This window comes from Gasterosteus aculeatus, chromosome 10 (assembly GCF_964276395.1).
Source record: "Gasterosteus aculeatus chromosome 10, fGasAcu3.hap1.1, whole genome shotgun sequence".
Lineage (NCBI taxonomy): Eukaryota > Metazoa > Chordata > Actinopteri > Perciformes > Gasterosteidae > Gasterosteus > Gasterosteus aculeatus.
This window is the reverse complement of record NC_135697.1, coordinates 7,584,391-7,609,704: the sequence shown is the minus strand read 5'-3', so window position 1 is coordinate 7,609,704 and position 25,314 is coordinate 7,584,391. Positions and strand designations below refer to the sequence as shown.

General features: G+C 43.0%; 2 protein-coding genes across 2 annotated transcripts; one reads left to right on the top strand and one right to left on the bottom strand.

The window, feature by feature from the left end:
- Nucleotides 1-500: 500 nt before the first annotated feature.
- znf706 (zinc finger protein 706) lies at nt 501-3,035 on the bottom strand. Its single transcript, XM_040189117.2, has 3 exons — nt 2,892-3,035; nt 1,629-1,774; nt 501-1,395 (listed from the first exon to the last, which is right to left on the bottom strand). Exons 2-3 carry the CDS (start codon nt 1,761-1,763, stop codon nt 1,300-1,302), a joined length of 231 nt encoding a protein of 76 aa, XP_040045051.1. The 5' UTR covers nt 1,764-1,774; nt 2,892-3,035; the 3' UTR covers nt 501-1,299.
- Nucleotides 3,036-8,621: 5,586 nt separating this feature from the next.
- Nucleotides 8,622-23,712, top strand: grhl2b (grainyhead-like transcription factor 2b). The gene is made up of 16 exons (XM_040188042.2): nt 8,622-8,764; nt 10,234-10,423; nt 10,851-10,918; nt 11,757-12,129; nt 12,550-12,620; nt 12,709-12,865; nt 13,005-13,116; nt 15,983-16,077; nt 17,496-17,654; nt 18,413-18,470; nt 18,649-18,788; nt 20,445-20,482; nt 20,643-20,734; nt 21,456-21,541; nt 21,627-21,691; nt 21,775-23,712. Exons 1-16 carry the CDS (start codon nt 8,745-8,747, stop codon nt 21,887-21,889), a joined length of 1,839 nt encoding a protein of 612 aa, XP_040043976.2. The 5' UTR covers nt 8,622-8,744; the 3' UTR covers nt 21,890-23,712.
- The last annotated feature ends 1,602 nt before the right edge of the window (nt 23,713-25,314 follow it).

The following is a 25,314-nucleotide window of genomic DNA, read 5'->3' as shown; positions in this document are numbered from 1 at the left end:
CCCGGGAGTGGGATCCCTCCTCTGACGTTCTCCCTAAGGTTTCTTCCCTTTTTTCCCTCTTGGAAAGGTTTTTTCATTTTTGGGCGAGTTTTTCCCTGTGCCGAGGTTGGGTTTCGGGACAGAGGATGTTGTATGTGTACAGACTGTAAAGCCCTCTCAGGCAAATTTGTAATTTGCGATTTTGGGCTATACAAAATAAAATTAATTGAATTGCCACTTCGGATGACATCAAATCCAGCTGTCAATTGTCTGCAGATCTTTTGTTATATGGATTCTTCACACTGATTAAATGTGCTAGTGGGTAACCAAATAATCATTATTGCGCATTTACAGGTGACATCCTATATGCATACACATGAAAAAAAACCTTTACACAATGTGAGTCTGGGCCAACAACACTGAAAGCTAGAGAAGTTAATTAACTAATAGTAAAACAAAGCATCCTACAAAACAAGCAGAAAAGTTGTCATTAGGAAAAACACTTTTTAGAGAATCGCAGATATACAACAAAGTAAAATTTAATAAAATGCTATAATACATCATTGAAGTATTCATTTTTCAAGAGGACACACGTTGCTGACACACTCCTGTTAAAATTGATTTACTTACAACTCATGTAGAAAGGTGGAAATGGTGAAAAATTTCACATTTTGACGCAACATAAAATTATTAGTCAGATGAGATTGCAGTATCATATGGCAGACAGCACTGTAGAATAATTCCATATCTAACAACTAATGAGAAAAAAACCCCCATCACCCTTTTGATCAAATACTCAAAATACATTTTTATGGAATTCTCTTGTTTGCAGCAAATATAAAATCAGAATTGTCTAAGCAAAAGCAATGCTTTTTTTGGATGTATGTATGCATTTACCTCATGTATCACATTTGCTAGAAAGGTTTATTGAACGGTTCAGATAATGAGGTACAAGTTAGCAGCAAGACATTCTCCAATGTGCACAACACATCGGGGCAATGAGGCGTCTGCTCTGAGGAACTGTGTGAATGAAGAGAAATTCCCATTTTCCACTTGAATTGTTCCTGAATCGTACAGGTCTTCAGTGGCCCCGAAATTAAACAGGTATTGGAGTTTAGTTCTGCATGTTTTTAAACAAGCGAATAAGATGACTGGATGGGAGGAAGCATTGTGTTAAAGGCAACCTGGCCTGTTAAAGCCTAAACAAAGTTAACCGCTTCATATTAATTACAGTAAATCATCCATTGCTGTCAGACTGAGACAAGTGCAGAGTTGGTGCAGGGCCTTGAAGGAAATCGGTTTGCTATCCAGGGTTACTGTTTATGCCTCCACTCCCTCTAACTCGGGGGGCATAGGGGATTTCGGGTGCTTGCTCTCGAAGTGTTGCTTGAAGGTTTTGGGGTCGGGCATCTGGGACTGCAGGAAGGGATAATACATCCAATAAATATTATTTTATAAATTTTGTGAAATTCGAGAGGATTTTTTTTTGTAAAATGTAGCTTCTCAGTGATCAAAGGATGTCATACAAATACAAAAAAAGGGACCAAATGCCAACGGAACAAAAAACTTAAATGGAAAATGAACGTCTTTGTCCCATCCAGAGTGAGGTTTTCGTTTTTGGGGTCTCACGGTTGAGACATCACACTCACCCTGCACACAGCGCAGGTGAACACTAGCGCTGCCTTGGCTGCCGTCTTTTGATCGTGACCCTTGGCCTTTTTCATCTCCGCCTGTTTCTTGGCATTTTTCTGCTGAGACTGAAGCTTTTGATGCCCGCGAGCCATTCTGGCAAAGCCTGAAGGGGGCAAAAGGAAGGACAGTTTAAATATTGTTTACCGATACACATCAGTGCTATGGAAATAGCTTTGTTGCTGGTTGGTACATATCTACAATAAACAAGTCACTTGGTAGAAGACTATTAATACCTTGGGTTAGGGTTAAAGGCTTGGGAACAGTCCCCTAAGAGACGGATGGCGTAATACCAGGTTTACTGTGATAGCAAAGCTTAAGTATGCGTGTGTTTATCGAAAGGTTTGGTCTGTGAATCGGGCAATTCGCTCATTATTGTTCGTGTTAAAAGTATTTTGCAGGGCCAACCCAAAGCCTAAAAGCAGCTAATAAAAGATAAAACAGCAAAGGGATCAGCCACGTGAGAAATGCAGGTGCTTCAGATAATACAGAAGCAGTGCTATCAAACCTACACATGGGCGAGAGGTTAGTTTTTTTACTCTAAAATTATACAACTGGGAATGGGGAAGTAAAGGCCCCTGGCGATGTGAGGACTTGGGGTACTTGCCCACTTTGTTCGGATGGTAATCGACCCTTTGCTAACTAGCGAAGCCTAGAAATAGTACGCTGTTAGCAAGCAGCGTAGCGTCGGTTAGGTAACCAGCGCGGTAACTAGCTCGCCTGCTAAGCACAAAGGCGACACGATGGCCTAGCTAGCGGAGTTTAAAACTGGTTTTATTGGTGCTTGAGAGCCCGAGGGATGTAAAGCAGTCACGAAAATCGGCGATGTGTGAATATGAGACTACAAACAGAAATCGCAAATTGTTAACGTGAGTTACTGGTTGCATCTTGAGGTTTAACTCGTTCTCTGCAGCTCTTAAATTGAGTCTTAGCGGACGAAAGCCCCCTGTTAGGCTCATTGATATAAAACCCTAAAGTCACCACAACAAAGATAAACTAAGCTGGCTCACTGTGGTCGATGTGACACCAGCTACGTTAATAGTATTTGCTTGTGTTAATCGAGCTGTAACGTGCGTTAGCCTACATGCTAGGCTAAGCTAACGTTATATCGTAAGCTAGCAGGGTAACCTTAAACGGAATATTTCCTTGAGCTTCTGGTTGACCGGAAACTTATCAGCAATACGTTAGCGCTTACACGGGGTTAAAAGGACAGCGTTTCTTACCTCTCACAATAATAGTACGCGTCGTTCAATATGCGTACACGGACACTAAAGTGTAACAGCTGCTCGGTTCACAGACAGCTGAAGGATACAGTTGCATTCAAAGACACTCGTAAGATTCGGTAATACGCATAAACAGATCCTAGTCTGCCAGTTTCTAAAGGAAGCAAAACGTCAAACTGAGTAATGATATAATAACATATGTATCAGTTTTACAACTGTGATTGTTTGCATTAGGCGTGAAGTCATTTGTTTTTTAGGCACGGGGCTTTTTCTTAACGGTAGGCATTGACTGAACCAAGGAGACGTTCATTTCTACCATGATAAGACGACTTAGTGAACGCACCGAAATGGTGATGAATGAATGCCGTTTGGACGCAAACGCAAGACCGTAATGTCGCCCCCGTGTGGCAGATTTTGATTAGTGCATATCCACATATACTGAAATTGGACGAAAGTAAATTAGGTTTTCCGAAAATATAAAATATTTTTAATTGAAAACTTCTGGATTCCATGTTTGAAGTTGAGATTTATAAACAGCTTTAACTATAATTATTTTGTCCCCCATAATGTGCATATCATACATTTGAGACATTGCAATTCAGCAAACATTTCAGAAAGAGATTGTGTTTAAAAAATGAAACATGCGTATATTTGATTGTTTGTTAGGTCTATCTGTTGTACGGATCTGTGCCATTTGTTCAGTGTTTGATCTTTGCACTTTTTGCATTTGTTGAACCTTTTGGACCACATTCTGTCCCTATGTTGGTTTTACTAAGCTAATTCCCTCTAATCTAATGGTATTAATGAGTACACATGTAATCCAAAACTCTGCATCAATTTTGAGAGCTTAGTTATTAAAAAGGGCTGTTAAACCAGAGAAACACAAGGGGGCTGTTACACAAATCAATTGCTGTGGCACAAGCATCCACAACACGTACACACTATAATACTCACATACACCTAGTCTGGCAATGATTGTAATGTTTAAACAGCTGAGCTGAATTATGATCATAAAAATCCCCAAAACCAAATATATTATATTTACAGCAGGGTAAAGTTGGTTTGGATTACAGCAAATAAAATATGTATTGAACACTTCACCACTTTTCTCAGTAAATATATATCTAAAGTGGCTATTGACATGACATTTGACAATGTATTTGATAGCTTTCATTAACAGATGCGGCACAACTTGTCCATACCCTGATGTGTTTCATGGGACTGCATCAGTTTATCTTTTCTATCTATGACTTCTGTTGTGGGAACAGTGGAGCTGTTCACCTCTGCTCCGTATTTGACTGTCAGCTAATATGTAAACTGACTGCAACACTTTTCACATGATGAAAACCAAGACTTGCGTACAACCCCAATAACCTCCAAGAGTGAACAGGTCTGGAAAGAAAATAACAAAAAGTAGTAACATTGATGTGTTTCCATCATCACTGGTTCCAGATGGAAATCTTCCCGACCTTTAGGTGTCAATGACTTTCTTATCGAAATGTTATCATTGTGAGAAAATTCTGCATCCTGCCATTGTCCCCCCTCCTCCCTCCCATCTCCCTCGAGCTTCCTGCTTTTCTCCCCCTTCATCCTGAGAGAAGAGCGACAATCCTTTGAGTCTTTTGTGAATTAGAGCTGGGGGGATATCTCTCACGAGAGGAGGATGTGATTATGCTTTCAGAAGGAGGTAAAAAAGTAAAAAGAAAGAATAGAGGGGGAAAAAAAACGACCCAACCCCCTCCCCTCACCCACCCTGGATGCTGTTGTGCAGGGACTTGCTAGCTTAGGTTTGGGGTGAGGCTGTCCAGCCCCGGGGCCTGTGTGTGAAAGCAAATCTTCCAGGTGTCGGCTTCTCAATAGTGCAGAAGAATTTCATATGGCCGTCCATTGTGCGTATGAATGAGCAGGGGGTTTGCCGCAGACAGCCTGAGACCGTGTCCAGCTTTTTCCTCCCACCACAAGGGTTTCCAGGTCTCTCAGGCTTTTGGCCGAGCCGAGTCTTTATTTAAGGGCTCTTTTGTCGCAAATGCTCTCTAACAGTCTCCGGTTTCGGGTTTCTCACTGCACAACCACACGCAGAAGCAGATAACCCGCTAGTTTCCAAAAGGTAAGCCAGGGTCTAGAAAAAGGCTTCAAAGATGCACTTCAAGGTTAAACCGTCACACACGAGAGGCAGAAACAGGGGCAGGCAGCGACTCAGTGGGGCCTCCTTGTTTCTGTGGAGGCTGTTGAGGGAAGAGGAAATTTGATTTCCTCTTCCTCATTGGCAACTTCCTCTTAGCCTTTTTTTTCCAAACAAACAGGTTTTGCCGCACCGCCACGACGAGGACCGGTCCGGCTGTACACAAGCTGTGAAAGTCACGACACCTCCGCACGCTGGTGACTTTTCTATTGTGACCTCTGGAGGCCGCGATCCATGGGATTTGAATGGCATACAGTCCAGAGCGACCACAGGGGTTTGATAAGGCTTTTAACGGCAGTGTCTACGAAGTGTGTTTTGGCAAATTAAATCCAATTCAAGATTAAACAACCGATGACACATTGAGGGGAACGTATTTGTTCATTGGTTTAACAGGCCGAAAAAAGTTAATTTGTTAACCGCGCTAAATGGGAGGCAAGGTCTGGGGTTGGGCAGACGCACACTGATGATTGTGTAGGTGGGGGCAGCACTCACCGACCTCACAAACAGCAGCGGCTCTGAAGCTCAGCAGCATTTGATGAACGGGGTCAACGGCATTGAGCATCAAGTGTCACTTTAAACACTTAAACATTGCATCCATGTTGTTTGAGACAACACAAGGCGAGCAGTGAGCCAAATATGTTTTGACCACACATATTTTATGCATACTGTTCTTTAAGGAAAGTGCAAACACTGCACAAAATGCGTAACTCTTTGTTGCTTGACCTTTAAAAAGAGTGAATATTTACATGTTTTACCAAAACCAGATGTTTTTTCTTGTCAGATCTTTTCAGATGAAGATTCTTTACAGCGCTGTTGAAGTAATTGTGTTAAAGGAATATATGTCTTTATAAGCACTTTAACCAGCTGTCATCTGTTGTCATGGTTCCTTCGGGACGGGTTCTGGTGGACAAGTGCCCTGAAATGTTTTTGTCTTATTTATTTAAAGAGACGGATGCGCTTCAATCCAAGTCCTCTCACCTTCCTCCCCATGTCATCCTCCTCTCCCTCCATCCCACCAGGTTTCCCTCACTACTGTCCAAGGACAACACCCCCCCCCCCCTCCCCCCACACAACTCTCCGTCTGTCTCGGCTGTGTCTTTCTGTGCACAAACAGGTAGACGCCGACACCAAATCCCGGCCAAGTTCAGACAAGCTGCTTCTCCCAGCGAAAAAACTCCAGGTATGTAGGATTCACCTTTCACCTCTCGCACACAGCGGGACACACACACACACACACACACACACACACACACACACACACACACACACACACAGGAAGGTATTCTGTGGCCCATCACTTTCCTGTCTTGCTCATGCCTGCTTGTGGCAGCTTGTACAGTAGCCGTCACACTATTCCAGCTGTCATGAATGGCAGACATTCCATCTGGGAAGAGGAGAAACAATACACACACATTAACCCCAGTCAGTCAGGCAAAACATTTCGCACTCTTTGTGGTAGTTTGACATGTCTCTTTAATGGTTTTGTATTGATTTTGTAGTAGTCGTCTTCGTAGTAACGTGTGCTTCTTTCTAGTCATTCTGTGTCTATTTGTGATCATTTTTGTTCTGTGTACATTTCAAAATGAATTCCTATTAAAAACTGAAAATTGAAACTGTATTTCTTCTGTTTCCTGATATCATTTGTAACAGTTAGAACACCAAGTCTAAAATTAGCCCTGAAGTAACAAAACAGACATTTACGATGAACGAAAAACCTGCAACAGAAATTAAACAAAACAAGACTCATTTCACGCAATTTCCGTGTCTGTTTGTGGCAATTTGGTGTACCTTCGTACTTCCCGTGTATTTATAGCGGTTTTGCATCTGTTTTGCAGTTATGTTGCACTTGTGTATCCGTTTGAATGACTTTCCAACTAGAGACGTTTACATTCATTTCAAACAGAGGCTCTGGGCATTGACCCAAGGGCTCACAGGGTGGTTTATTCACTCACCCACCCATGTAAAAGTGTTAATAAAGTTCGGTAGGAATATGTTTGGAATACACGAGCTATTCATCCTGTTTCTCTCCTACTTCATGGTTGTTGTTTTTTTGGGTCTCTCTGTTGTCATTCTGTCTACAGTGTGTTGTTTGAAGAAAATGACTCAGCCTGTATTTATCTAGCAGTTCCATTCAAACACACACAGAGAGCAAAGGCACAGGTGCTCTGTAAAACAAATTAGACAAGGGAGGAACGCAATGATCATCCGCAGCGCACGCAAACATGTGTTCGCCCTTCACACAACCCCACTGACGGTTTAACTGAAACTGAAAAACTATTTTTTGGATTTCCATATCAGGGGGAGTGATGGGAGTCATAAGCAAAATGCTGCATTTTGTCATGCAAACACAAAAGACATCAGACCAGTTTGCAAATTGCGTCCCAACTGTTTGAGTTTTATCTTTTCTGTATTATGTGACAAAGGTTCTGCGATCAAATACTTCAAATATATACTAAAAATGTGCTTTTTTTCCTGCATTGAAAGTAAATATGTATTAAATGAATGTGAATATAAGTCAACATTGATTACATCCATAATCACTACTACCCATACCATCTCCAGATGTGAGACAATGTACAGAACTTTAAAGAACTTTAAATGAATATTATAAAGTATTTAGTTTAGGTTCCATTTCTTATTCAGATTTTAGAGAATATGTATTTTTACTTTGGAGTTTTTTTCATTGTGTCATTACTAATCTCTCATTAAATTTTTCTTATTTTGTTTGATGTACTGTATTTAATATGCGTCGCTTAACTGCTGAAACAATGCAAAGATTAATTAAACCGTACGTCTTTCTACAACAATAATAAAAACAACAGTATTAGGGGTCAGTTGCCCACCCCACCCCCTCACCTCCAAACACACACACACACACACACACACACACATTGTTTTCTCTGGCAGGTTAATCCCAAATATAAGATCTCCAAATACAATTGCTTCATTAAGAGACAATAGCATTGTGTCAGTTAATGACAGTGCTCCTCCCGGCCATCTGTCTGCTCTGAGATTACCTGAAAACAGTCATTATAAAAGGTCAAATCGGGGACTGTGGGACTATTACAAAAACCTGTGGATCGGTTAATGACTATGATAATAATTCCCGCCATACAATCAACACAACTAAACCTAATTATTTTCTGGAATAAAATGAACATTTCTTGACATAATCCTTAATTGTCTCAGTGTCGTATTTTTTGTCTGCTTGCAGGTGAGGCCCGCCTCTCCGACCCGCCGGCCAATCGCAGCACAGTTCAATCTGCAGCAGCCAATCAGCGCCCGACTCGCCCCTTTTACCTCCAATTCTTTCTACTGCGAAAGAATTCCAGCTAAAATTGACCCGTTGACATTAAACCAAACCAGGGCAAATTGTATAATGCGTGGCACGATGTGTCGATTTGTCACAAGTATGAGTAAGTCTTAATTTATGCGAGACAATCGGAACCTTGAGGACAAAAGCGCCTTTACCTGCCAGGTGGAGCGGAGGAGAGACAGTGAGGGGGGGAGAGAAAGATAGAAAGAGAGAGAGAGAGGGGGGGGAGAGAAAAGAAGCGGGGCGAGAAAAGTCGACTTACCTGTAGCCCAACTTCTGGCAACCCACTCATTCTATTACCTGCTCCGACTTGAAAGTCCAGTTTCACAAGGAAGGATCGTAGAGGAAGCGAAATATGTCACAGGAGACAGACAAGTAAGTGATCGAGGCGGCGAGGAGCTCTGATGGCTTCAAGGGAAAACGTCTCTTCTTTACCTGCTAATTAAAGCAAACGCACATGTTTAAATGCACATGTGGGTTGTGTGTCCGGGTGGAAGTGCTTGTGTTACTGTTGGACGTCTATGTCAAATATATAGAACTCTTTTCTTTGGGAGAAACAAATCTACTCGGCGCTGCGGATTTGCATTGCAGCGGAATTCGCCATTTTTGACTGATGGACCTAAAAACCCGCAAAGTAGAAAGGGCAACAGTTTTAAACACTCGGATTTTTATCTTTTTGAAAATAAGAGTTTTAGCGCTGCGTCCGCGTATTGAGTGCAGTGCGCGATGGCGGCTCTGTTCTGGCCTGCTGTCCTGTTTTGTATCATCACAAACTTTATTTGAAACATTTGTGCTTAAGCCTTTTCTACCACACCAGAAAATATGTACAATACAGCCTCATTCTTATATCTTCTAAAATATCAGAAATAGCAGCAGACTATATTTATTTTTCATAAATGGTAATGTATGAATAATAATCACATTCATAAATATTCTTCTCACTAAAAAGGCATTTGCCCAAAACACAGGATCGGTTATTGTTCTTTGTGTTATGATCCACAGTGGTAATATTCAGTCAGATCAAGCTGAGTAGAGTTGTTCAAATCATAAACAGCCCCTTTGGTCTTTGTTAGTCCTCCACACCTGCAGAAGTCAGTTGCCGTGGAGAAGTTGTCCGATGTCAAAAATGAAAACCACCTGCCTTTTGTCCACCGTTAAACCTTTTTGTATAAAGGTAAAAATCCGAGTGACACAGATCACAGATTCCAGGCAGGACAAATGGGTTTATTTTATTTGGCAGGTAGATGTAAAACAGGAGTTCATTTCAATTAGATAATATCAGTAATAATAACGGAAATGATTATAATTAAAATCATATAATTATACAAACGAGGAAATGAGCTTGGAAGGCGTACGGTGGATTTCACAGCCAGGCAGGATTTCACTTCCTGCTTAATATTTCCCGAAACTGTGCTTGATTCAAGCAAATTGAATGAATGGGCAGAAACAGAGTGTGAGGATTAGTAATGACTCCTCCAAAGCTCTTCCGGGAGATGTGACATGCTGATCCAACTCATAGTAAACTAGTGCAAGTTGACACATTCAGAGCCCTCAAAAGTTCATAGATGTTTTGACAACAGTGTGTGTTCAACTGGTCTGTGATCCTGACTTAAGTGGGGCTTCACAGGGGAGGGACAAACCCACGTAGACACACAAGACAAGCTTGAAAAGGGCTCTAGTGTGAACTTTTCATTATCAGTCAACCTGTACATTTTTCATTTTTATAAATGACTTGAAAAAATCTCCCCACGTAATGACAAATTACCTATAACACGTTTGCATTATCATCTGTCAAGTCAAAAGCTGCGTCCGCTTGAATTAAAATGCTCGTGCGCGTCTCGCAGCAAGCGTCTGGTGGTGGTGGTCCCCAACGAGAGCTCCTACCCTGCCGTGCGACGGGCCTACACCAGCGAGGACGAGGCATGGAGGTCGTACCTGGAGAACCCGCTGACCGCCGCCACCAAGGCCATGATGAGCATCAACGGGGACGAGGACAGCGCCAACGCGCTGGGCCTGCTCTACGACTACTACAAGGTCTCTGTCTTACGTGATGATGAGCTGGATATCCGTAGGCCACAGGGAGAGAGTATTCAAGGAAAACAACATTTCTCATCAAAAATATCATTTTTTACGTTGAGGAAGATCAGGTGTACTTGAATGAGAAAGTGTGGCCGCTACATCTGGATGTATTACATGTGTTACATGATGTATTACATCTTTTTGGCTTTTTGAGGAATGCATCAAGTTTTTGCAACCATAATCTTTCGGCTGATTCGTCAATATTGTTTAATTCATACTTCACTAGCATGTTAATTTAGAGTTGTGGACCCGTCCAGAGGCACCGACTGTTGAAAAGTTAATATGATCCCAGCATTATTGGTCACTGGTCGTCCTTCAAATGAATTGTAAATGTTAACTACAAGAGATTGCACGACAGCACATCCATTTTCTTCCCTTCCAGGTGCCTAAAGAAAAGAGGTTACTGCCGGTTCCCAAAGTTCTTGAGATTACAGAGGAACAGCAGAAGAGGTCAGTGACTTTGGCTCTTCTGCTTACTTGCTCAAGGTTGCACAAGTACAGACAGAAATGCAACAATTCTAACCATGAAGTTGCTGGCAAATATTCTAAATATGTTGTGAAATGAAATCCTGGAGCTCAGTGATTGCAGTATTTGACATGTTGCAGCCGTGGTTGATAAGGTTACATACAAAGCAGTTCATTAAATCAGCTTTTAGTCGGATAAAGGATTTCCGTAACCTAATAGTGATAGGAAGCAGACTTTGTTTCGGATGTGTGCAGACAAGTGAGTCTCGTTTCATTTGAAGCACTGATACTAAACGTAAGAGGCTCCGGCTACAAGCATCCGATCCCTGCAGAAGAAAAATAATTCACAAAATATTTCATGACAAAATGTCTCCTGTTTTTAACTATCGAATCCACAAAAAAGATAATAAAGCCATAATAAGGGAAACTTATGTCTCCCTTAGGTCTGTTTTTAAATAGAAGACGTGAGGATGCTTCTTTTCCCTCTTGCAGTCATACACATTTTAATACTAACCTTTAAATAAGAACACGTTAAGATTTTCATACGAGTTCATCTTAAGATGATTAAAGCTTCCCCCAGGAGAGTTCTTATAAATTAACAAAAGTTATGTTTACATTAGGTGTCACTCACCACAACTCATTGGGAGCATCCTTGAAGCTTACAACAAACATGTTTATTTATCTCAACTAATGACTTTGTATCTTCTCGGTTGTTCACACGGTTGGTGCTCAGCGGTTTTCAAAGCCATAAAGTGATTCTATAATGCAAAATACTGTTTAGCCATTCCAAAACGTGTAGAAATACACCCTTGTTGTCGTCCAGGTCCGCGTTGCCGGGCAACCCCGACAGCCAGAGCGAGGCGGAGACGGTGGACAACCGCGTCCAGGTCCTCAAGTCCGTCCCGGTCAACCTGTCGCTGAACACGGAGCCCCAGGAACACAAGCGGGAGCACTTCAGCAGCCTGACGGAGGCGGCGCCCGGGAACGGAGGGTCGCCGGCGGCGGTGAAGGCCGAGGCGTACGCGCCCGTCTTCATGACGGGAGCGGGTCTCCACTACAGGGGGGAGGGAGAGGAGTCGTCGAGGGTGATCTACGAGCAGGCGGCGTACGAGGTGACGACCGTCAGCCACAGCTCGTACGGGAAGGAGGACCAGCTGAGTCCGCCCGACAGCCCGTATGCGGAGGAGAGAGACGGGGTGAGAGGAGGCGAGCCGCTGCAACGGGAGCGAGTCACATCACAGATGGTTGTTGCTGATCGGGAGGGGTCGCAGCATTATTAGTTATGTTAGTTACATTTTCTTTCATTCCTGCAGATGACAATCAAAGTGGGGAAAACCTCAAATTTGCGATCACAAGTAGTCAGTCAATAATGGATACGTCCGTACGGAGATCATTTATTAGACTATTTCACTGGGCTCTGGAATAATACGCCCTTTTCTATTAATTAATAACAAGAAGCAACAAGTGGTTGCTGAATTTATTTCCTGAAAATTAGATTTTTATTAATGACACTGTTTATTTTCTTCTTCCAATCCACATCATTGTTAAAGCAGTTTGTTTTTCTCGGCGAGCTCATCATTCTGCCCAAATAATTCCCCCTTTCTTTGCGTCTCAAGCGTTCCCAACAGAAGTTTCACGCACCGTCCTCTCTGGCTACAGAGGACTTCTTATTGCACCAGGAGGGAGTGTAAGTCACTCACGGCTCAAAACCCAACTGCTACTTGGCACCTCGTCACATTAAATCACACATTCTCCTCTCCACGATTCTCTTGCAGTGACGGCTTCCAGTACACGCTGGACGCCACCCGCTCGCTGCGCCAGAAGCAGGGCGAGGGGCCGATGACCTACCTGAACAAAGGCCAGTTCTACGGCGTGACGCTCAACGAGCTGAGCGCCAGCAAACGCCTCCGTCACCCCATCAGCAAAGTTCGGGTGAGACTATTTTTTTTTCTGATAAAACATGCAAAACACAGCAGCACCACACAGCAACAAACACAACTCCAGAGAGAGCGTCGGACCGGGGAACGGATGTGCAGGTTGAGCGCTCGTGTAAAAGGTCTCTCCCTCTCAGAGCGTGGTCATGGTGGTGTTCAGTGAAGACAAGAACCGGGACGAGCAGCTCAAGTACTGGAAGTATTGGCACTCCAGGCAGCACACGGCCAAACAGAGAGTCCTGGACATCGGTGAGACTCACTTCTTACTCCCTTCTTCCCCGACTTTCTCGGTGCTCGATGTGTGAACCACGGCGAATTCCTCCGTGAATCAAAACGCACATCGCCGAGGACAATGTTTGGGATTTATGTTATTGCGACAGCCGGAATGCACTTAGCCAATAAACAAGGCGTGACAGAAGTGAGGGCAAACAAGCCCCCACCCAACCGTCTGCCCGAGGCTGTTCAGCTGCCCGCCATCATCCTCCGTCAGACAAGCGACCGGGCTGCCCTGCAAACACACACACACACACACACACACACACACGCTTGAATCTCTTAATGTCTGGCTGCTGTTGGGACACACAACATTAATCCTGTAATCTCTTCGACATTGCCCGCGAGATTGAGCAAAACTCCAAAAGTTGCAAACTCTAGCAGCGTTGCCGAGCTGAGTCCTCATATTGGATTCGGCCATTTTCAACCTTTTTTTTTTTTCGTCTGCAGGCTTTTTTTACCCCCAGTTGATGGATTTGAATTCAAGCTGAGCCTTTTTTTTACGCCCTTGTTGAATGAGGGTTGTGTGTGAGAAGCTTGTAGGCGGTTTGTGTTTGACAAGCGTGGGCCTGCTAAGCAGGCAGAGATTGGGAGGTATGTGTGGGGTGGATGGAGGAGACACACAAACACACACCTATGCACAGCTTGTTGGGACAGGGAGAGGAATGCTCGCCGCTGTGTTACCCCGGCTGCTTTTGGTCTGTTGAATGTAATTCTTGCCCAATTTAGATCTTCTCCTTAATTCCTATATTTACCCGAACCAAGACAAATCCTAATCAGCCTACAATTCACACGCATCTTTTCATTTACTGACACTTGTTCACAATATGAGCGCTGCGGGATAGATTTAAGCCGCTGTGAGAGGATCACTACGTTTTGGACACATTTTTCTTTTGGATTACTGAATACTTAAACTGCAGAGCATCTTTCCTGAGCAGGGAAAATCCCTCACTTGATAGAAAACCTTTTGCATGCGTAGGTATTTCTATCCGCTAACGACATAAATTGGATTTTCTTTGAAATAAACATTGGTTTTCTTTTTGAGACTTGTATGAGGAGATTGAAACAAAGTTTTCATATCTCCACGTTAGCTTCAGTCAGCAGCTGGTTAGCTTAGCATAGCATAAAGACTGGAGCAGGAGAAACCAGCCGTGATCCGTCTCACTTCTAGAGCTCAATAAATGACACATTCACAAGAAATAGTTCCTGCTACATAATCCAACCACACGTTTTTACACTTTATTGTACAAATAGTCTAGACGGACAAGATACAACGTTATTTAGTCAGCTTTAGAGGTGCTGCTTGCCAGATGTTGTGGGGGTTGAGACAGCTGTCTCATCCTCACCGCTTCACTCCATGTTTATCAATCTTGCCATCTAACTGTTAGCAAGTAAGAAACCAACAATTTTATACATTTCCCAAAATGGTAAACTACTCTTTGGAGCAAAAGAGATTCAGAACCGCTGTAGATTTTCCACTAAATTCAATAAGTTGACTTTCAGTTGTTTTACTGCTGAAAAGCATCTGCGTAATGATTTTAAGAGAACAAGTTGTATTTGATACTGTTAAAAGTTGTATCCTTATCAGCATGATTCCCTTTGGCATTATGTTTTACATTTCCATTCCATTCAGACTTCTTTGTGTCTATGAAATGGAAATAGAAAAAAAGCCACATGGCTGAAGTACTTCTCCGTCACACTGTTCCTGTACACACAGATACCGATCGTCTTATTTAAATGTACACCTGCTTCCAACTGTACAAACAAAGTTCCCTAAAATGGATTGGAAACAAGGATGCTGAGAAAGATGATACGTTTCAAATCGTTAAACACTAAAGAGACCAGCAAATATTCCAATTTTAATCGAATTACAAATCAATCAATCAATTAAATTGGTCATCTCAGCTCTAATCGATATTATTTACAACTTTTTAGAGCACGATTACACGTCACAGTGGGGGAACCTCAAACAGCTCAGTAGGTTGAATGAGCGGCTGGGAGCAGCTTGTAACCTGAAGCCGTCCAGAGAGCTGATTTGAATAGCGGTGGAGGTGGGGGAGGGGGCTCATCACGCCCCCCGGGCCGCGTCACAGGACGGAGCATTTAAATGTGGTTATTTAACGGTGCATGTTGGCAGAAAGGCGTGTTGCTGCCTGCCCCGATTCTTTTTGCACCTGCTAATCGATTAGTGTGCCGATGTAACAGCGGGTATTATGGTGACGGAGGAGGTCGGAGGCCACTGAAGCAGACGGGGGCGGGAGGAGGGTGGGGGTGGGGTCTCTGAGATGTGACCAGCAGAAATGGTGCAGGAAATTCTGCCCAAATCATCCCATCAGTGCGTCTCATGCAGGTGGACTGTATCGTATCTTAAACGCAATCCGGTCCAATCCTGATCGTTCCTACTAAAGACTGAACTATTCACCTGAATATTGTCTCATTTACAAAGTTTAAACACAAATTGACATTAACGCGAGACTGTTTCACCGCATTCCTGCGTACTCAACGCCACACATTTAAAGTCCCTCTAGTGTGCGGTCACACAGGTCAGAGGTCAGCCGACGTGCTCACCTGACTGGCTTTTAATGCGACTCTCACGGCCAGATAGCATCCTGTGTTTTCTCCCGCTGCCTTTGAAGCGTTCCACAGTTTGTTTGCTCAGGCAGATAAGGTTTTATCTTATAAAATGGAAGCGTGCCATTTCATTGCTTATCTAAAAAAACAATAGCTACCTATTTTTGTCATTTATTTAACAATTTATGCCGTGTGTGGAGCGGAGATAAGATGTTTGGTCAGTTTTTTTTTCAAATAATATACTCAAAATACTCAATGTTTGTCCTCACAGCTGATTACAAGGAGAGCTTCAACACAATCGGCAACATCGAAGAAATCGCCTACAACGCCATCTCCTTCACCTGGGACGTGAATGAAGAGGCCAAGGTAGGAAAATGACAGTTCTTTTCTTGTTGGCGGATGTAAAGGTCTCTGTAATTGAACGAGGAACCGGTCTTCCCTATTTACACTAGCTGAAGGTGTAGATGAAAAAGAAAGAAAAGTGGCGGGACAGGTTTTCTTGTGCTGTCTCAGGTGTTGTCAAACAAATGCACCCGCTGGAGAAATCTCTGTGATGCGGGAAACTCACCTGTTGGCATCACACACACACACACACACACACACACACACACACACACACACACACACACACACACACACACACACACACACACACACATACACACACACAGGAGCCCTTTGAAAAGAAATCGGTCGATTGAATCGTCACCAGTTTTAATACATGCATTAAAAGCATGGAGAGGTTATTGGCATGTGTTCTGCTGTGGGACATGAAGCCGACGGGTGTTTTGTTCTTTTGCTCTGTTTGTCTTCTTTGTCTGTGAAGCTCGCGCCTTTGGAGCCACTCCTTAAATGGAGCTCCGTCACTGTTTAACTCCAGAGGCCCCCAAGGGCCAATACACACCAGTCCCCACCCTCTGTTGTTTGTTTTGTCCTCTTTTCTGTGTGAATGTGATGGACTGTGTGTGTGTGTGTGTGTTCATTGTAATAACACACTGCGGACAAAGACGTTGCTATAGTGGAAATCCAAGCACACTTCTTTGAGCCAATATTGACTCTCTCTCTCTCTACTTTTATCCCTCTCTGTCTGTGTGACTCATTGAGTCTGAATACATACATATATTATTTATATATATATATATATAATTATATATTTGTTGTAGTGCAGGAGCGGTTGTAATGCCAGGTAGTTTAATGTGCAAAGCCCCCCTGTTGTAGGTTTCAGAAGGACAGAATGAGGAGAGCCAGAGGCTAAACCAAACATTGAGAAATAATACTTAGCATTTTAGTTATTTATTGACAAAGTCAATCATAAGGCCTTCATCGGGGTACACGTTTGTAAGAAAGTTCACCGCAGAGCATATCATGTTATGGTATAAATACATAGGACGCTGCTTGAATGCAGAAATACAACACTCGCTGATCCAGTTAGGAAAGCGTGAAGTTACATGTAGGTTGGATTTCTAAATGACATATATCTGATATCTGAAACCTCTGGTGCAAAACAAAAGCAACAGGCGTAAAAATAGGTTGTGAAACTCCCAGCAGCCGCAGTGTCTCTGCAGAAACAATCTGGCCCTCACTTTAGACTTTTAGATGCTTTCATTCAGTATTTGAGATACAGACTTTAAATGTCTGAGTGCCAACTGATGCTTTGAAAATGATTTGTGGATGTTTTTGTGGTTTAATTTAAAAAGAACAAGAAAAAAACCCTAAATCATTGTATTCTTAAATTGAATTACGCAAAACCTTCTTCTTTCTGCCTCCTTTGTGAACCCTGGCAGATCTTCATCACAGTCAACTGTCTGAGTACAGACTTCTCCTCTCAGAAGGGGGTGAAGGGTCTTCCTCTGATGATCCAGATCGACACGTACAGCTACAACAACCGCAGCAACAAGCCGCTGCACAGAGCATACTCACAGATCAAGGTCTTCTGTGACAAGGTGGGAAATCCCTTCCTCTGCGTCATATGTTATCGTATATGTATCGTACAACATAGTACGATACATATACTGTGATGAGGATGCTGGATGCCTGGATTCTACATCATTGTTTCCTTAAGTACATGTCTGTGGTAGCATTTATTTCAAGGTGGTGAGTTGAAAGTGCTTGTTTTATTAAACCATCAATTACAGAAAATAGAAAAGTTAAACTACAGATGCATTTTATGCAGAGTTGCTCCCTTAAGAAGCTTCATTGTTGTTATTATTAGCAATTGTGTGCTGATAAAAGTGGACCTCAATAAAACCTCAAAATATAGCATTTAAATAAGAATTTCCTGTTTCCGTCAACATTCTGGGTTACACTCCATCCATGTTTATGGAGATTATGTTTCTTCTGGGCTCCACGGAAAAAAAGCAAACAAGCAACAAAATGTGTGGACAGCAAAGCAAAACTAGCATTAGTAAGATATAGCTTTATATTTAAAGGCAAACTAGGAGCTACGTGACATTCGCTGTACAATGCATCACTGAGATCTTCTGAAGTAGCCGATGTTCTCTGCCAGCACGCGGCGTGTTTGACTGAACCGCCGGGAGTCGTGACATCAGCCCTCCCTCTAGTGGTCTCACCTGCACAGCGGGCCTCCAGACACGTGCATACGCAGCCCGTGTGATGCACAATGTTTAAAGGAGGCTCGTGTCGTTTGCTCAGACGGGCCTGTTCAACGTGTGTTTGTACGTCCGTATTTTTTTTTTCTCAGGGGGCTGAGAGGAAAATAAGGGACGAGGAGAGAAAACTGTTTCGCAAGAAGTCCAAAGGTTTGAGATGAAAAGAATTTCTTTTTTTTGCCATCAGAATCAGAGAAAATGATAGATCTATGTGAGGAGCGTAGAGTTGACAGGAAATTACTGTGAATACATTGCCATGTCCTGCTTTTGTAATAATACTAATTTGGACAACAAGGTATTCATTTGTGTGTGCTTCACTCGTGTTCAGGTAAAGATGGAGGTGTGGGCGTAATAACCGTCCCCAAGAAGGCCGACACCACCTATTTCAAGACCATGAGTGACCTGGAGGCTCAGCCCGTACTCTTCATCCCCGACGTGCACTTTGGAAACCTGCAGCGGGCCGGACAGGTAGACAAATATTTATATCCTTCTTTACGCACCGATGAAACAACTTGGACCACATCAGTTGAGTTTGTCCGCTCAAAAGGGAAATTGGAGGCGCAGCTTCGTTTTCCAGATGATCCGATTTCTGCATTCCACCTCCTGATCAAAATGATTTATTACCACCACCTCCGCTTAACTAAATTTCAGTGGGAATGTTTAGCTTTTTTATTCCACTTCCTTTACCTAATTTTTCAATCCAAAGATATTTGATATTTCCAGATGCACATAACTCCGTTAACTCTTTTCTGGTTTCACATTCAATCCATTGAGGAGGGAAACCATTTGTCTGGCTTTTGAAGATCCACTGATTTTATATTCAAATCTATCCTACAGAATTAAAGCCAATGCATGTGACACATGTGATGAGTTGAATACCAAAGAATCGATCGCCCCCTCATATGTACCGATGTAATACAAAGTGGCTCAAGCTGGCTTCACCTGAACCAGGAGCAAAATGCTGCTTACGCATTGATTAACAACGTAATGTGCAATACGTGAATACAGTCGCTCGCAGTAGCCATGCGTGTGCAGAATGAAGTAAATAATTAATAGGGGTGGGAATGTCTTGGCACCTCACGATTCGATTCGATTCCGATTCAGAGGTCAACAATTCGATTCTGAACCGATTATCGATTCTGAACCGATTATCGATTCTAAACTGATAAAACGATTATTGATGCATCTCGATTTTCTAAATTTTCTCAAATCTGAGTTTGCTACTCTGAGTTTGCTAATCACTTCCTACTTTATTTGATAATTAAAGAAAATCAACAGATGAATTACCTTCTCTAATTTTTTATAAGAGAAAAAAAAATCTTTGTCACAAATATGATTTTCTATCAACAATGCGAGAACCAATGCAGCTTGCATTTCAACACAATATGGAAGTAGCTTATGTAAAAAAAATATTAAACAGATTCATTTTTCTTTTAAATGAAAAAAAAGCTGCTCTTAGTCTCAGACCGGTCCGTATTTGTAAAATACCGGAAAAAAGTCCAAATCTGTGAATATCTTGCCAACTTTCAATACGGATCGACCTTTTGGAAAATTGAAATAATGAGGTAAGAAATGCGCAGGCTCCTCCATAGTTCGGTAAAGCTATTAGATATTCAGATTCAGACTGACGGACCGGTCTGCGAGCTGGACGCTTTGCTCTTAATGTGCCGGTAATGATGGTAAATGATGGTTGTAGCTGGTTGTCATCTACGGTCCACTACGATTACCGAAGGGGGGCGTGTTTTTTGACAACGTTTTATCTTAAAATTTCGCCCCTCCAGCCAATCCACAGACGGGGTTTGTAACCAATCAGGTGTAGAGACCATGGTGACTGGCTCCGCCCCCTTACTGTCAGAAAGAAAATCAGCGAGCGCGTAGAAAACACCTTTGAGCGCGAGCAGAGACTAACCTCGCGAGGAAGTTCACGCTCCGCGAGCGAGCAAATATCTCGCGCGAGACTGACTTTTTTATTTTTTTTAAATTCCGATTATTAACTTTTCTGAATCGAGACCGAATCGGTCTAGAGAATTGAGAGAAATCGAAGAATCTATTTTTCCCCCACCCCTAATAATTAAGGTCCTGAATATTCTACATTATTAATCTAAAATGCGTAATACTTTGCAGGTGTTTACCTTCAACACAGAGGAGATCGAGAGAGAAGGGTGAGTGTACATTCTTAAGACCATTTACATCATACAAATGTAAAGTATGCAAATGAAACCCAATCCAACGCATGCGGAGGAAGCGCGTTTCACCGCGAATGCAAACACAACGCACAGGTTCATGGCACCTGACGCTGGTGTTTTTTGTGTGCGTTCCCAGGAGTGTGCTGGTGAAGAGGATGTTCAGACGGTCGGATGAAGATGTGTGTCCGTCACCTCACAAACAGATCAAAGAGGAGACGCACAAGAGAGGTACAAGATGGTCGCCTCTTCTTCTGCATATGGCTGTTTCTCTCTCTGTTTAACTAGGGGCACAGAGGAAACCAGCAAACCCCTGGAAACAGCGGTTTTCTATTTTTGCGTGATTAACATTATAGAAAAGGGTTTATAAAATGGTTGATAATTAATTTGTCGATGAATAGCATTTCCTTAGTATATTTTAGTTCTTTTTGGTGATTATTCAGATGATAAGACACCGCTTTTTTAGTGTGGTCACTTGTGATTGCATTTGGTTTTTTTATCTGGCCATCCATAGGAGCATATCATTTAAAATGAGGACGGACACTTTGGGTGTTCTACCGTTTTCCGTTTTTTCCGTAGCAGAACAGTAACTGCAAAGAACGCACATAGATACTCGTCTGCAACTGGGGACAGCAACCTATGACTCCTGAATGTGCAATGACTGATGCATATCTTTTTGGGCCATAAATTCAGGCATTATTTTCCTCCCTGGATTGGACTTGGTGGCAGACGGCGGTGGCATTATTGTATAGCCGTGACATTGTAAAATGATTCCATTATGATCATTTAAATCAAAAACCTTTACTCTTGCCACTTTAAATAGACAGTCTGTAAAACCAGAGGCCAACATTCCCAAATGTTGCATGTATGTTGTTTAAAACCAAGATGTACATGTAACAAAGCAGAGCTGTTGCTGACAGTTACAGGTTTATTCTTCCTCCTCCATCCGCAGTGCTGTTGTACGTTAGAAAGGAGACGGACGAGGTGTTCGACGCGCTGATGCTGAAGTCTCCCACGCTCCGAGGCCTAATGGATGCTGTGAGTGGCGCAGAAAGAACTCAGGCACAATTCATTCGTCTTCAGAGCACCTAATTACAAAGCGTTGTACTACGTCATTTGGCAGATATCCGAGAAGTACGGCGTGGCCACAGAGAGGATCGCCAACGTGTACAAGAAAAGTAAAAAGGGGTGAGTGCGGATGCTGATTCCCACTGTGGGCTTTTGTGGCACCTCCGAGTCGAGCCAGTGAAATTTAACTCTTTTGTTTTTAGGATCCTGGTGAACATGGACGATAACATCATCGAGCATTACTCCAACGAAGACACCTTCATCCTCAGCATCGACAGCTACGCAGACGCCTACAAGGTCACTCTGATGGAGATCTGACCGACTCTTTAAGGACTGCAAGTTGAGACACTGGGACTCGCCGGGTTGTTGGCGGAAATTTACGTGGCTGCTATTGATTCGCCCATGAACGGATTGGCGACATTGGAGAGAGTCCATCGGTGGCGTACGTCAGACGCTCCGGCACAGGTCAATGTGTGGACGCCCACTGGCTCCTCTGTGACACTGTTCGGGCCTCTGTGGCAAGATTACCGAGTCAGGGAAGAGGCAGGTTGTCTACGGAAGGATGTTTATTTCTCTTTTCCCCACATATATGTTTTCCATACAAAAAACAAAACAAAAACGGGCACTATGTGGCCAGGCTTACGCCTCCAAAGTCCCGGCCTACTTTACTGATCCGCCGGGCTTGGTCATCGGTCAGCACCCCTCGCTCACACTGAGGCCATGGGACCTAATACAGCCTTAACCTAGCTGTAGCTCCACCCCCCAGACCATCCCATTGCTAACCAAACAATTAACCCTATAATCCCCCCAAAATACCCCAAAATGTACCCAACCAGCAACCGACAAATATACAAAACATACCACATGCTTTCCTCCCTTAACAAAATCACATTTGTACAGAGAAACCCCATTTTACTGATACACCCGCGCAATAATGGTTCCTTCCACCATTCCCCCTTCAAACCCCCCTATTTCTACCCTGTGGAACATCCCTTCGGCTTCCCCCGCGAAAAGTTTGCTCATACAGGTGGCGGCGCTGCGCGTGAGCACGCCACGGCTCAGTCCCTGACGGGCCCTTTAAGGACTTTATGGCTTTAATGGCTCTACCCAATGAGTATAAAAGGGGTTTCAAGTGATGAGACTGATTTTAGATAAAGGACATTCTACCCTTTTTGGATAAAAAGTAGATTGAGAAAGTATTTGTCACAGAATTACACTTACCAGATCTTTCGTCCTGACCAATCTAACTAACACTGACACTAACACTGACAATTTATCTCTTTGGATTCTAGCATTAACGATGCAGGTTGGACTGCAATAATGAAAAAATAAATTTTAAATTTAAAAATAAATCTCTTAAGCGACACCAGGGAGATGTCCATGTTGCAAGCAGCGGCCCACGCGTCGGTTGTCGCGTCGTAGTAGTAATGTAGTACTCCACGTTGTGGGGCGCTTCGAAAGCCGTTGAAGCCCCTGACAACAAAGCGGTGATTGTCCAGCACCGCGATGCCGAAGCTGCTGCGCGGAGTCGTCATGGATTTCACGTTGAGCCAGGTGTTGGTGTGAGGGCTGTAGGCCTCTGCCGTGGACAGACGGCTGGAGCATCAAAGCCACCGACCTATGGGAGACAAGGACAAACCAAGACAAACAAAGGGTGGAACGTAGAAATTCTTACGAACTGGTTTTATTTACTTCCCTGTAGTTGTAGTCATCTCCTATTCCTACGATGTGAAATAATGGAGTACAGATCAGTGCCACATTTTTGCGGAATTTTTTTATAGTATGAAAAAATGTTTTTTTCTGTACAGTCTTGTGTTTTTTCCAAATAACACTGAATGTAGCATGAAATAGTTGGTCCTAGTTAACATAGCGTCTTTGCATGCCAGCCTTTATTTTTGTTAGTTTTGCTATAATTTATTAATGACAATGTTTTGCATTTCTTGGGCAAATTATACCGAGATTTCAAGTACTTTACATTTCAGTGACTTTCATAGTCACCCTCTATGTAAGTTTTTTTAATAGTTTGTGTATATTTTTCGGCTATGTTCCAATGACTAACAACATGTCAACAAATAGCCAACGTGTTTCTTCCTAGGACCAAACAGGATGGTAAAAAAATGAATTAAAGGAATAAACATAGATCTGTCCCTTTTGGTTAAAACGAGACATGAGGTTGTACCTGAAGCACCGGTCGCCATGGGGATGTTTATTTATCGACGTAGGATTCCTGTTTTGGCTTCACTTCACAGCAACTGTTTTTACAGCCCCAATCCAACCAAAATGTATCCTCTGGGAACCACGACCATTTACCGACAAGCCGTCGCTGTTCAGCAGTCTCAGGCCCCACCAAGTGGTGCAAAATCCAACGCAACATCCCCACCTCTCGAGTCATGCAGTCGGCACGGCTACGTCGGTCTTTATTACACCGTACGTCATGTATTAAATACACATGAGACCCAGCTTGTAGTTCGCTCAACGAGGAGGGCTCCTGTGCCTCAACCTGCTCCAACGTGGGCCCAGGATATTATTATACAGGTGTCCAATAGAGATTGCGACCAGATGCGTCACCACCTGGTAGGGTACCACTCTTACCCGTTCAGCTTTACACCGGGTGATGAACTGTCCTGCTCATGAGCAGGACGTCGACACAAGTTTGCACGCTGTGCGCCACTTTGAGCTGTTTGGCTGCCAGCAGCAGCTCCCGCACGTTTTCCTCCGTCACAGAAACAGAGACGGTGTGTGCAAACGCAACGATGAGCTGCATCATGTCGGGAGAGATGCCGGGTATGTCGAAGACCTTTTTGGTCTTTAGGTGACGCACATCTGAAGACATTCCTGCGGGTCAGGACGAACACACACCGATGGTTATTTATCTTCACATAAATAGCAATAATAGTGTTTTTAAAGTAAGCATTCACAGAATTAAAGAGTGGAATAAATGTCACTAATATTTAATTTGGTGTTCTTCGGTGATCTCTCTAAAACTGTTTCACCGTTCACAAATTATTTGATCATTTGCAGCTGGGAACAGATTCTCCATTTGTGTGTTGAGTCAAATATCTCAAGTGTGTGTAACACGTTGATATTAGATATTAGTTCCAAATCCAGGTTCCCATTGTAGAATGGATTCGAGATCCATTACAGATAAACTGGCATCATCTAATTCAACCTGTAGACAGAAGGATTCTTTATTTCTGTGACTTACATCAGCCTGACAGCGGAGAAGATTTTTCATAAAAAATGTTGCTTGGCATATAATCCACACTGAAAACGGTGCAATATTTACTTTTGACAGAAGCTTTTTAATTAAACAGTGAACATTATGTTTTTCTTCTCTTTATCTCCCAGTTTTATTACGGGTCAACCAGTAGTCACTGGTCACTTTGTTAGCTACTTCATAACCTAATAGAATCTACTGCATTTTAGAAGTCTGTCTATTTGGTATTGAGGTTGTGGTTTGCAGTGCTGTTGATGCATCTAAAAATCCAGTCATGCACACACCGACACAAAATCAGAGTCAAACACACATTCATTGCCCAAAAAATCTGCAGTACCTTCCTGGTATCAAACCGCTGCTTTCCTCAAGGGCAAACACAGCAGGGAGCCTGAGATCTAATTAGCAAGTTAGCCTTTGGTTGACTGAATAAAGACCCCATCCAAGAGAAATCTGAGCTCAGTTCACGACATTGTACTGTGACAAAGAGGAAATGCGTGCAGCAGTGAACAGCAGGAGGGAGCATTGT

Bases quoted from the DNA above. Each gene is read 5' to 3' on its own strand.
- znf706 (XM_040189117.2), bottom strand. From the start codon at position 1,763: ATGGCTCGCGGGCATCAAAAGCTTCAGTCTCAGCAGAAAAATGCCAAG. The intron at 1,396-1,628 runs GTGAGTGTGATG...CCCTTCCTGCAG, and splicing joins TCACCTGCGCTGTGTGCAGG to TCCCAGATGCCCGACCCCAA.
- grhl2b (XM_040188042.2), top strand. From the start codon at position 8,745: ATGTCACAGGAGACAGACAA. The intron at 8,765-10,233 runs GTAAGTGATCGA...CGCGTCTCGCAG, and splicing joins ATGTCACAGGAGACAGACAA to CAAGCGTCTGGTGGTGGTGG. The intron at 21,692-21,774 runs GTGAGTGCGGAT...TTTTGTTTTTAG, and splicing joins TACAAGAAAAGTAAAAAGGG to GATCCTGGTGAACATGGACG.